General features: G+C 41.5%; 1 protein-coding gene across 3 annotated transcripts; it reads right to left on the bottom strand.

Annotated features, from left to right (window-relative positions):
- Positions 1-10,261, bottom strand: LOC120317916. 3 transcript variants are annotated; one of them, XM_039364966.1, is made up of 5 exons: positions 9,943-10,261; positions 9,509-9,697; positions 7,000-7,161; positions 6,271-6,449; positions 1-2,108 (listed from the first exon to the last, which is right to left on the bottom strand). In XM_039364966.1, the coding sequence occupies exons 1-5, from the start codon at positions 10,096-10,098 to the stop codon at positions 1,766-1,768; spliced, it is 1,029 nt and encodes a 342-aa protein (XP_039220900.1). In that variant the 5' UTR covers positions 10,099-10,261; the 3' UTR covers positions 1-1,765. The 3 variants fall into 3 exon arrangements, with proteins under 3 accessions (XP_039220900.1, XP_039220901.1, XP_039220902.1); XM_039364967.1 differs by having other exon boundaries at positions 6,304-6,449; positions 9,943-10,259; XM_039364968.1 differs by having other exon boundaries at positions 6,322-6,449; positions 9,943-10,258.
- Between the last annotated feature and the right edge of the window lie 3,174 nt (positions 10,262-13,435).

Below are 13,435 nucleotides of genomic sequence, written 5' to 3'. Positions count from 1 at the left end.
CGACCAGTTGGGTAGTCCTCGACTTATGACCAGTTTAGTCCTCGACTTACGACAGGTTTAGTCCTCGACTTACGACCGGTTGGGGGTCACGGCATTAAAAAGGTTGAGAACCACTGCTATAAAGTGTACTTTTAGAGGAAGATAGATGCCTTGTGACTATCAGTTTAGCTATGGAACTGAATCTGCAACTGCTCATTGTCAATCCAAAATTGTAATCAGACTATGTGGCCTTCCAGATGTTATTTATTGGGTACCATCATTCCTAATCATTGACAATGGGGCTGAAGATAAATATCATCTTAAGAGCTATTGGTTTCTCACTCTTGCTGAGAATCCTATGTACTGGTAGCATCTGTTTTGGGTGTTGTATCCAAATATAGAGCTGCTTAGAACAGTACAATCCCATGCCTCTTTCTTGAGATATGCCACTGTTACTCAGGCAAGCCAAGTCACTGTCTCTCTAGCTAACTGACTTCCCAGGTGATATTGAAGAGAAAATAGGAAAATCTCATATAAACCAAGAAAATTGGAATATAAATGTGAAAATTATATGTCTTATCTTTCACATTCAGGTTGGGTTCAAACAATTGCACTAATTTATTGCTTAAACATTATTTAAATAAACCACACACTGGGAGATTTTACATAATAGACTAAGCCAAAATTAGCAAACTCTAGTATAGCAATACATTTCATGATTCAGGCTACACAAAATGGGGTCTGATGTAACAACATCTGGCTGCTGTGAGGACCTATCCATGCTCGAGGCATCAGTGAACCACATAGCAAAGAGTCAATATAGTGAGAGCTTGTTTTGTGGGTAACTGAAGCAAATGACTATAGCTATCAATCCTGAAGAATTAGCTAGGCCTAGCAAGTGCTGGTTCTTATTTGCTATTCCCTTATGACTTTTTGTTTTGGAATTCAGTGTCATTGTACGATAGTCCTCAACTTATGACCATAATAGAGTTTGCCCATTATCACTGTAAGTTGTGATAATCATAAAATGGGTCACCCACATAACAGATCCAATTTTATGACCTTTTTTGCTGCAGATGTTAAGCAGATGTTGTGGTCATTAAGCAAACAGTTGATGTTTTTTGCCCAAAACTAGAAATGCCAGTTTTCAAAAAACATCACAAAACATGTTCAGATGGCTGCAGGACACTGCAAACAGCTATAGATGTGGACCACTTTCTGAACACCCAAAATGCAGTCAATGGCGTAACCATTTGAACTTTGGAACCAGATTGTAAGTATCCCCATGAAAGTCTGTTGTAACTTCAAATTGTTGCTAAACAAATGGTCTTAAATTGAGGACTACATGTATTGTAGTCTAGTATTGTTATGTATGTGGTGAGATTAAACTATAAGAAGACAAGAAGGGCAGATTTATTTCACTCCAGAAGTCCCCTCTGGAGATGCTTCTATTTTCTTTATATACAGTAATGCAAGAATCAATTCTTGCACATTAATCCTGTATTGGTTTGCTTACTGCTGCGGGCCTAATATTCTTTAGGTGAGTACACATGCATGCAACTTTTATACCTAGTTTGTTCACAGCTTTATGAAGCTAAAATGCTAAGACAGTATAGCAAAGTATAAGTCAAAATGTTTTGTTTGTTGAATGCATCTAGGGCTTTTGTTTTTGTTTTAGTTATTTCAACAAAATGATCAAAAGATAAACATGATGAAATATTTTTTTTCTTCTTTTTGGATGAAGTAGAAAAAGGGACTAGTGAGTGAGTAGAAATCTCTGTCCATTTCACACTGGCATAGGTTTGCCACTTCCATAGCATTTATACTCCGTCTCATACATGTGTGGCACACACATGATTTCCACCACAGGCACCCGGCAGGAAACTGTGGGTGGCTGCTGCACAGGGCAAAAGCGATTCCAGGTTCGCTTGTGGTCATTGGGAAGTTGGTAGGTTTCTTGGGCCAGGCTGAATAAACCACGGTGAGGTACAGCTGGGTTCAGGATCAGGTGAGGTACCCGGGTAGCCTTTGGAAACATCTGGAGATCTCGCATAGTCCCAGGTTCATGAATCAGAGGGTAAGGATCCAAATTGAGAACTTCCTTCTGAGTATACCCTTGAAGTTCTTTCCTATGAAGGAATGGAGACAGAACAAAAGAAATCATTTTTTCAGGAAGGTAGACAAAAGCAGGAAATATGTGCAGTGTTAGGTATGGAGTGAGATTAAACTACTTTATAAGAAGACAAGAAGGGCAGATTTATTTCATTCCAGAAGCAGATGCTTATATTTCCTTTATATTTAGTAATGCAAGAATCAATTTTGCTCAAGTCTGTTTGTGCTGCTTAGAGGGCATTAAATAGAGCACTAAATTTAGAATTCAGCTTACTAAGAAGCTAATTTTTAATTTAAAAAAAGAAATATTTCTAGTCCCTATGACTACAGTGAGTGATGCCCGTGGGTGATGCCTACTAAAATTACAGCTTTTACAAGCTTCTAGAAGAGAGGTTGGGAGCTCCTCACTTATTCCTAGTAAAATAGGATGAATCAAAATTTACTATGGTTATAGACTAGCATTAGGTAGGATGAATTGTGCACAACAAGATATAGGTAGTCCTTGACTTACAAGCATCATTTAGTTCAAAGTTACAGTGACCATTTTTCATACTTACGATCAAAATTTGGATGCTTGACAACTGACATAACTTTATGACTGTTGCAGTGTCCTGAGATCATGTGATCACCCTTTTCAACTTTCTGACAAGCAACATCAATGGGATTAATTAACAACTGTATTACTAATTTAAGAACATAGTGATGTACTTAATAACTGTGACAAGAAAGGTCATAAAATAGGGTAAAACTCACTTAATAAATGTCTTGTTTAGCTATGGAAATTTTGAACTCAATTGTATCATACATATATATTGATCAAATTAGCATATTTGGCACAATGGAATGGAACTTTACAGCAATTAAAGTGAAATGTGTCTCCATGGGCTAAAAGAATACTGAAAATTCAGGTTAGCAAGAATGGAAATGTCTTATAAAAGTAGAGCTTTGTGAATCAAAGCAAAATTCTGGGGAGTCCAGTTTCCTTTTTCCAACTATATGTTTTGAAGAAGCTAGGAGCATATGCCTCCCACTTTGCTCCCCCGCAACTAATACAAGTAGTCCATGACTTACAATAGGAGTGTCAAACTCAATTTCATTGAGGGCCGCATCAACATTGCGATTGCCCTCGGGTGGCTGGGTGGGTGTGGCCAGAGTGGGTGCAGCCTACTGGGTGAGTGTGGCCAGAGGGGGTGTGGCCTATTGGGTGGGCATGGCCAGCTCTACATCGTTCGGGTCAAGGGTGCCTGTGGGGGCCTGGGCAGGAGTGGGACAGATCTGAGGGTCTCTGGCAGAAGGGGATGGGACCAGGGCAAGTGCCAAGGCATGGTCCACTGGTGGAGCCTCACAGTTCCTCTCTGCCATGCCAGGGGGGGCTGGATGGTGGTGCGGGCTGCCCAGAGTCCTGGGCAGCAGAGGTCAGATGCCCAGCCTGGCCCTTGAGCCATCTGCGGCACCAAGCCCAGCCCATTTCCGCAAGGGGGCGCCCAGCTGCACTTACCTCCTCCTCAAGGCTGTTGCTGCTGTGCTTGCTCTCCTTAGCCAGGTTGCTCATGATGGGTATAAGGGCAAAGTCAGAGGGAGGCCCATTCCCTCGCCATGGGAGGAGACCCGGCTTTGTATCCAAAGCTTTCTTAGCAATAGGATGGGAGACCCCCAGGATAGGCCAGGAGGAGGGGGCAAGGGGATGGTAAAAGGGCAGCAGGGCAGGACTTCCCTTAGACCCTTCCTTCCTTCCTTCCTTCCTTCCTTCCTTCCTTCCTTCCTTCCTTCCTTCCTTAGTACAGAATGGGGGGGAAATATTTGAGACGAGAGAGAAAAACAGGCAAGAAACGCAGCTAGGGAAGTGTCACCCTTCATGAGGAATGAAGAAATGCACCATCGCCTGGAAGTGGCCAGCAAATAGCCCTCGCCTAGTTCACATATCCGGCTTGATGAGCTCTGGGGGAGGGGTTTTGACAGGCAGCAGGGCACACTCCTCACAACAACGAGAGGTTGAGCCAGGTGGTGCAAAGCTCACCAGCTTTGCACTTTGCTGCCTGCTGAAACTGGGCAGGCTGGGAACTAGGCAGCATTGCACTTTTCAGCAGTTTCACGCCACCCGGCTCAATTTTGGCGCTGTGAGGAGAGCACCCCATTGTCTGCCGAAACCAGGCAGGCTGGGGGCTGGGTGTTGTCGTGCTTTTTTTTGGATTTGCGCTTTTTGGATTTGCCTCTCTCGGTGTTGTGAGGAGAGTGCCCTGCTGCCTGCTGAAACCCCTCCCCCAGAGCCCATCAAGCTGGATATGTGAAGTAGGCCAGGGCCATTTGCTGACCACTTCTAAATGATGGTCCATTTCTTCATTCTTCACAAAGGGTGACACCTCCCCAGCATGCACCCAGGGGGTGGGGCCGATGCAGCAGGGGCTGGTTCTTTGCTGTTTCCAGATGGCCTTGTGGAGCTAAGACTGAATGTGTTTCAGCATAAATGGCCACCACAAAATTGTATATTGGCTCCTGGCCGGCCTGGGCCAGGGCCAAGGCAGCAGGGGCCATTCCCTCACTGTTTCCAGGATGACTTCGCGGGCCATATGAAACCACTTTGTGGGCCACATTCGGGCCCTGGGCCTTGTGTTTGACATGTCTGACTTACAACCAATTGTTTAATGACCGGCTGTACTCAGCGTGCGGTCCTCAATGGAACCATATCTACATGGAGGGAAGTGTGTAGTGGGGTGCCCCAGGGCTCTGTTCTGGGCCCAGTGCTCTTCAACATCTTCATCAACGATTTGGACGAGGGGATAGATGGGGAACTTGTCAAATTTGCAGACGACACCAAGCTGGCAGGAATAGCCAACACTCCAGAAGACAGGCTTACGATACAGGAGGATCTGGACAGACTTGGACACTGGGCGCTATCTAACAAAATGAAATTCAATGGTGAAAAAAGTAAGGTTCTACATTTAGGCAAGAAAAAACAAATGTACGGGTATAGTATAGGGGGTACCTTGCTCAATAGTAGTAACTGTGAGAGGAATCTCAGAGTCCTAGTGGACAATCATTTAAATATGAACCAGCAGTGTGCCGCAGCTGCCAAAAAAGCCAACACAGTGCTAGGCTGCATTAACAGAGGGATAGAATCAAGATCACGGGAAGTATTAATACCACTTTACAATGTCTTGGTAAGGCCACACTTGGAATACTGCATCCACTTTTGGTCACTACGATGTAAAAAAGATGTTGAGACTCTAGAAAGAGTACAGAGAAGAGCAACAAAGATGATTAGGGGACTGGAGGCTAAAACATATAAGGAACGGTTGCTGGAATTAGGTATGTCTAGTTTAATGAAGAAAAGGACGAGGGGGGACATGATAGCAGTGTTCCAATATCTCAGGGGCTGCCACAAAGAAGAGGGAGTCAAGCTATTCTCCAAAGCGCCTGAAGGCAGGACAAGAAGCAATGGATGGAAACTAACCAAAGAGAGAAGCAATCTAGAACTAAGGAGAAACTTCCTGACAGTTAGAACAATTAACCAGTGGAACAACCTGCCTCCAGAAGTTGTGAATGCTCCAACCTTGGAAGTCTTTAAGAAGAGATTGGACAGCCATTTGTCCGAAATGGTATAGGGTTACCTGCCTGAACAGGGGGGTGGACTAAATGACCTCCGAGGTCCTTTCCAACTTTATTATTATTATTTAAAATTAGGACAGGCTCAGAGAATGTCTCATGGTCTGTAAAACACTTTTGATTGTTGTAAAATGTCATGCCATACACTGTAGTCATTGACCACATTTCAGGTTCTTGACAACCAGCTCTCCTTAAATATCTGTTGTAGGTCCAATGGTCATGTGACCACAATTTATGTCTTTTCTGCCTGTTGTCTGGCAAAAACTCTCAGTGGAAAGAATGGGTTTACAGGTATGACTTTAAAGTTCGCTCAACAAGTGCAGTGATTTGCTTAATGACTGCTGCAGAAAATGTCATAAAATTGGGTCTTATCACATAGATGCCTCAACTTAATAAATGTAATGAATTTCAACCAAAATATAATCCCAATTATCGCTGTAAATGAAGAATTACATTTACATATGTAAATACAGATTCTGAAGGTGTTATGTAAACTAGTAGTACCACTGAGACCCTAAAATAACCAGAATGATTTGGGACTGAAATTCTGGGATTCATTGTGAGCTTAAGGACTACCTATATGGCTCTGAAAGAGTGGGGAAAAGATACCACAGATGTTCCATTAACTGTGTGAAGATCCGGAAGTCCTGGGCAGTGGTTGATAAGTAGGGTTCGTTAAGCTTCAGCACTGCCTTGTCACAGATGTAGAAGGGTCTTCCAGCGAGGACATTGTTCTGTGTAGTGGCTACCACCAACTATAATGAAAAGAATAAAGACCACTATTGGACAGGGTTTTCTGAATTTGCTAAGCAGCATTTTCCTCTGCTGCAGAAGATATCTTTAAGAAGATGACTCTTCAGTCAAGTCCAGCATCAATTAGAAAGGCCACCTAATTCCCTTCCCCATGACATCTGCTTTTTAAAATTTCCACAATTCCCTTAGTAGACTTAATGCACTGTAGAAAATTTAAATAACTATCTATTGTCCCTGTCAGATAAACTACCAGAGTCTATCTCTGGAGGCTGTTCCTCTGCAAATTTGAAGTCATCCCTAACCCCAGGTCACCCGAAGCTGTTGTTCCTCCAGCATATACAAGTTGCACATAGATCTGGCAAGAGCCTAAAGGACATTAAACATTCATTTGCTCAGTATCAAAAAGATGGGGACATATGTACAAGAAAACTTTGCAAAAACGTGCACAATGAATCATTCTTAATTTGGAGATCATGACTCTGGCAAGAAAAACTGAGTGTTCAGGAAAAAGAAATGTGGGTGTCCTCCTTTTGTCTCTGAAATTCCAGATACCTTGGATGCTCCATCTGTGTGATGAGCTGCCAGTCTGAATGGCTGAGGCCCAGCATGAAAGGTGGGGTCGTGCGGCAGATTGGGCCAACCATGAAAATTTGCTTGGATCTCACTCTTCTGGTTGCCCATAGTTAGGGGAAACCTCCAGGCTCTAAGCTTCAGCTGTTGGTGACAAGAGCAGGTTGAGAGTTCAGGAAGCAGAACATATAGGAGAAAGTAGAAGGACAGCTGAGTTGTTTCTGTAGGGCAGGAGTCCCCAACCCCCGGTCCGTGGACCAGTATCGGGCTGCCGCATGCCAGCAACTGGTCTGCACAAAGAAAGCCCCATCTGCGAGATGCAGGCAGCACACAAAACCAGGCACTCCGGTCCGTGGAAAAACCTCTCCACGGAATAGGTCCCTGGTGCCCAAAAGGTTGGGGACCTCTGCTGTAGGGAGTGATAGTTTGATTTTCTCCAAAGTGATGAGAGCTGCTGTAGCCTTTGAAAGCCAGCTGGAAGATGATTTCTAGTTGGCTCCCTGGATCAAAGGGAGATTGAGAGATTAATTACATTGTTCTTGATGGCAGCTCCTTCTGATTAAACTGCACAAACAGAAAAGGGTATTGCAGCTAGATCAGAAGTTGAGCTGCTTGGAATCCTAGACTTTCACCTACACTCCTGTGGAACCATTAGGGACTTTACAGCCTTACTCTACCCATCTCTTAATCACTTTAAGAAGTAATCAATCAACAACTGCAGAGATATTGTCTTTTGCAGTAAAGATAAGACTTTTTGTGATGTCTTATCTTTTATGATTAGTCTTCTTTCTAGATTAGGAAATATAAGAGACTTTGCTTAAAGATTTAAGATTTGCAAAAAGTGTAACTAAGGGAGGATCTATGAAAGATTTTAACGGCTAAGGAACAGTCTTTATTTTTATAGTGCTATTTTTATTTTTGAGGAATTAGAGGAAAATGGTATCTATATTTATGGTCAACTAGACACCACTTATTTTTTTACCTGAAACAGAAAAAATGCATAGGTGATTTGTGGTTTTGATTATTAGGAAAAAAAATAGATTTTTTTTTTGTAATCAGAGTAAGAGAGAATTTTGTAACTAATATTTCTGTAAAGGAAATTGAAAGCTACTTTTTGTTCTTTTCGATTCTTTCTACCCTTTCACTTTTCTTCATTTCTTTCCTGCTTCTGCATTTTATTAGTTTGTGTTAGTTTTTATATGTTTTATAAAAACTAATTTTAAAAATTATATTAAAAAGCAGAGGGACAGATGATTAGACCTAATGACAGTTAATATTGTTCCCAAGACTACGGGGAAGGGAGAAATTGCTTATTTTTAAGATTATCCTTGTGGATTCGATTCATATTGAGAGTTGACTTTCTTAAAATATTTATTGTTCAAAGTAGAAAGGTTACGTGTTATTTATAAATCCCTCTGTCCTACAGCCATCATTGGCTGGTAATTATGAGAAACAATGTTACTTTATTTTTGAATGTAATATAAAAAGTTATCATAAAGTTGTGAGATGCTCCAGTTTCACCTACTAGAATAGCATTGGGTAATTTGTAACTTGATTTTACTTTTGGTGACAAAATATCTTGTGCCTAATACATTTTATTTTTAATTAACATCTGTTCCCTACAGTGTTTTATGGTAATTGAAACAAGATAGACTTTTTTTGTTTTGGAAATTTGAAAAAAGGATGCATGGAAAATACAGCCAAGCAATATGAGTATTTTAAAATAATAATAATAATAATAGTAATAATAATAATAATAGTAATAATAATAAAGTTGGAAGGGACCTTGGAGGTCATCTAGTCCAACCCCCTGCTCAGGCAGGAAACCGTATATCATTTCAGACAAATGGCTGTCCAATCTCTTCTTAAAGACTTCCAAGGTTGGAGCATTCACAACTTCTGGAGGCAGGTTGTTCCATTGATTAATTGTTTTAACTGTCAGGAAGTTTCTCCTTAGTTCTAGGTTGCTTCTCTCTTTGGTTAGTTTCCATCCATTGCTTCTTGTCCTGCCTTCAGGCATTTTGGAGAATAGCTTGACTCCCTCTTCTTTGTAGCAGCCCCTGAGATATTGGAACACTGCTATCATGTTCCCCCTCATCCTTCTCTTCATTAAACTAGACATACCCAATTCCAGCAACCGTTCCTTATATGTTTTAGCCTCCAGTCCCCTAATCATCTTTGTTGCTCTTCTCTGTACTCTGTACTGTATTGGTATGTAGGCTCTGCCTTCACGCTTGCAATAAAAGAGTCTTGCACACAGGAAAAGAGGTCAGGAGGGAAGTGAAAAAAGCATAGCCCAGCATTAAAATAAAAATAAGTGTTTGTAAGTGTTCCCAGAGCTGTTCCTTCCAGCTCTTCATCCTGCTGCACTAAGGTCTTCCTTGAACCTTAACTATTTCTCTAGTAAAATCAGGAATCTGCTTCTTAATGCCTTTTCCAGGACACTTTCCTAAGAGCACCCAATTGCTAAAGTTCCCTCAGAATCTCTTACCTTCTCTCTCAAATCTTTATTGTAGCGGACGTCTTGATATGAGGCAGAGACAGAGTAGCGGGGTTGAGCTAGCAGTTCCCTATGAGTTTTCATGCAGTGGGCAAGTTGTGCAGTGGTAGCCAGCCGGGGAATGACTTCATCTTGCCATACTTTCTGGGAGGCAGGTGGCAACGGTTCCTGGATCGTGGACTAACAATGGAAAAGTTGCAGGAGGAACAATGAGTACATAGAAAAAGAATGGACAATCAAAAAATATGGGGACTACGTGGATGCAAACAGGATCTGCCTTAAAGCATCCCGCGTCCTGTTTTTTTGGTGTCACTCCAGCCCTCTCGCAGAGAACCCAGGGATCTTAGCCACCTCCTCTCCAAACCTTAGTGTTTACAAACCATCCGGATTGCACCAACTACCCTGCTAAATATTAGCTTGCTCACTCGCGCATAGGGCGGCGGGAAAGGCAATGATGGGCTATAATTGAGCCCCACTCCACTGCTAGTCAGTCTCCAGTCTTGTCGGCGGCCTTTGGGAGGTACCAGCGCGCCGGAGTCCACCTCCCAACCGAAGGGAAAGGCGGAGGAAGTGTCTGCCATGCTTGCCCCCGCTTTTGGGACATGGTTGCTAATGGAGTGTTGCCTTAACGGCAGCGGCAAATACAAGATCACGAAAGGGGCGGGGCTTCTAGAATGTTTGTGATAAAGGTTGCCCGAGTAATAGAACTTTTCAGCGTAATGTTTTGTGGCTCTTTTCCTTTGATTCGACTGAGGGAAGTACAGCGGTTAGATGAAGGGGGGGGGGGGGAAGAATCAGGACTGCTATGTTCAGTGACAGGTTGAACTAGCCATATTTGAAAAGAGTTAATGTTCGCTTCAGGGATATTTTATCGCTATTCTCTGCCTCCCCCTCTCCTTTCCTTTTCGCAACCATGTTGCTATTTAAATTTATTCTTCCAAGAAATTGGATCGGCGATTAAACGTAGCTTGAAGTGCAATCGAGTTCTCATTCAGTTACCGGATTCATTACGATAATACCCTTTCCCAGCATCCGACTCATTTAATATTCTGCAACCCTTCACCGATTATAAAAACTTGCAATTCCAATGACACCCATTAGATGGCACTTAGGACCAAATAATGCAGATTTGATCTAGCGTTTATGTGCAAAGTGCTGTATTGTACTTAAAAGGCTGGGATGGTTAGGACAAAAACCAACCACTTGGGCAATATACAGAGTCTCAAGTCACTTTAAGGATTAGCAGACGTTTTAAATATAGCATAATATAGCATTAAATTTCAACATAGTTGTCACAATCATAACATTTCCATTGCATTTTCATTGAGTTCACTGGCTAGGGAATTCTCGAAATTGAAGTACACACATCTTAAAACTGTCAAAGTTGAGAAACATTGGTCCAGACACTTGAGATAATTGTAGTCTTGCCAAACTTGGATTATGAACATCAAATCTGAAGAATCCACAGAAGTTTGTGTCTTATTAAATGTATAAGTTGTTACAAGCTGCTCTGTTGGTTTTGAAATTTACAAATTCATGTAATGAGACAGAGCATACAAAACTGGAAACAGCACAAATACCTGTAGAAAAGAAATCAAATATAAAGTTACACTTTTCATTATATGAGCTTATATGCTCATTAAGCCTATCTTCCTGCAGTGAATACTAAGGAGCAAACTGCATTATAAATAATAAAACTGACTTCTGAATAGCCACATGCAAGATTATATTGCAAAAGCAACTTGGTTTTATACAAAATCCATAATAGTAGCCATTGTTCCTGTATTAGATCCAGTTTAGTATAGTGGTTAAGGCATCGGGTTAGAAACCAGAGGAACATGAATTCTAGCTTTGCCTTGGACACAAAGCTAGCTGGGTGAGCACTGGCCAGTCACTTCCTCTCAGCCCTAGAAAGGAGGCAACGACGAACCACTTTTGGAAAAGAAAATTGTAGGAACTTGTCCAGGCAGTCTCTGAAAATTGGACATAATTGAACAAAAGGAAAATAGCTGTATTAGCAACAAAAATGGATCAAGGAAGGCCATAAGAATATATTAAAGTAGCGGTTCCCAACATTTCTGGCACTAGGAACCAGTTTCATGAAAAACAATCTTTCCACGCAGTGGAGGGGGGATGGTTTTGCGCACAACCTACATACTATGCATGTGCATTGAAGCTTTGTTCGCTACCTTGTCACTTGCATGGCCCAATTTCTATTAGGCCACAGACCAGTACCAATCCACGGATCAGGGGTTGGGGACCCCTGTATTAAAGGATGTTTTGTGAGAAATTAAATGTAGTACAGTATCTCATTTTTCAATGTCTAAAAGATGTTTGCAAATCCATAAGGCAAAGTGTCCAGAGTCACTTTGTAGGAAGGCATAATGAATGAATGAATGAATGAATTCATTAATGCAGAAAAATTCTGAATAAACTAGAGTTCTGGATGCACAGAAAAAAAAAATACTGGAAAGAATGAATTAAAATTATAGCACTGCAACTGTTTCCCTTCCAGTAGAAATTACTATCTGATTATGCCCTTTGTTGATGAGAGCCCACATTGCAGCTTGGCATGATATTTATCTTTGGCTAAGTATGTTTTATGCTGTATAGTGTGAAGGGGGAGTTGTGATTTGATTATCTAAATTGAACCCATATTACTTCCTACTGTTGTTCCTCCTAATCTCTCTGTATACTACTGGTATATAGAGTCGTGGTGGTGCAGTGGCTAGAATGCAGTACTGCAGGCTAACTCACTGCTCACTCCAGGAGTTTGATTCTGAACGGCTCAAGATTGATTCAGCCTTACATCCTTCTGAGGTAGGTAAAATGAGGACCCAGATTGTTTGGGGCCATTTGCTGACTCTGTAAACTGTTTAGAGAGGACTGAAAAGCACTATGAAGTGGTATATAAGTCTAAGTGCTATTGCTATATGAACAGGCAGGGTTGATAGTGCGTATACTATACATGAAATATCCAGTCTGATGTAGCACCATCCTATTATGTGACTCTTATCCATAGTGAGTGTCCTCAGATATGCAGGTAGAGTTCCAATAGTGTTGATCCCAGTAGCCTCTTGATCTTGTACTGCAATTTGTTATGTAGAAATACTGCTTTCTGAAGTCCCCTTCCCTCAGATATTTGGATTGTGGAAAGCAGAATTTGAAGTCTAATGTCCAAAATCTCAATCTTACCTGTCACCCAACTCCTCTCATATTTGATGTTTTTCTGGGCACTACAGTTGCTGGATGCATGTCAGATTCTGGATTTGTGTGTAGAAAGAATAACATATAGTGAAGTGATTTCCCAATCTCTGAGTGGACTCTCAGTGAAAGGAATATCCATGGTGCTGGGGAAGTGCTTGAGATTATAAAATAGCATGGCATGGTTGACATAAAGCAAGGAGGCAACCATGGCTAGGTACATTATAAGAAAAGTGAAATTTTCTGAAGAAAAAAAGAAAAATGAACCTAGGAAAAAACTTCCATCAATTTGGTCTAGCTTAGTATCCCTCAATGAGGCATCCTTCAGAAATATTGGACTGGCAATCCCATCAATGCAGCCATCCTTGCAAAGAAGAGTGGGAAGTAGAACCATCTGGATGAAGAACTCTTGGTTGTAAAGAAACGTGTCATTTTCACTGCCTATGTTAGTTTCCTCTTCTCCATTAATGGCCATTTAGCTTAGCATAGCTGAATTATTTCAACAGAACCTTCTCAAAGTCTTTAATCTAATAATGTAGAGGTAAATCACTTGCTGTCTTTTGGATTTCGGTGTCAATGCTGTAAACATTGGATGTTTCCCGCTCTGACAACTGATGAAAATCTCAGTCATTTTCTCTTTGCTTTTAACATGCTTTTTCTTCTATTTAGAAATCAGGTACAGAAGGGGGGTTGGGATGAATGCTTAAGCTTAGC

Source organism: Crotalus tigris, unplaced genomic scaffold (assembly GCF_016545835.1).
Source record: "Crotalus tigris isolate CLP2741 ecotype Arizona unplaced genomic scaffold, ASM1654583v1 scf7180000019935.411523, whole genome shotgun sequence".
In the NCBI taxonomy this organism is placed as follows: Eukaryota; Metazoa; Chordata; class Lepidosauria; order Squamata; family Viperidae; genus Crotalus; species Crotalus tigris.
Note: the sequence above shows the minus strand (reverse complement) of the source record. Positions and strands in the feature narration are given on the sequence as shown.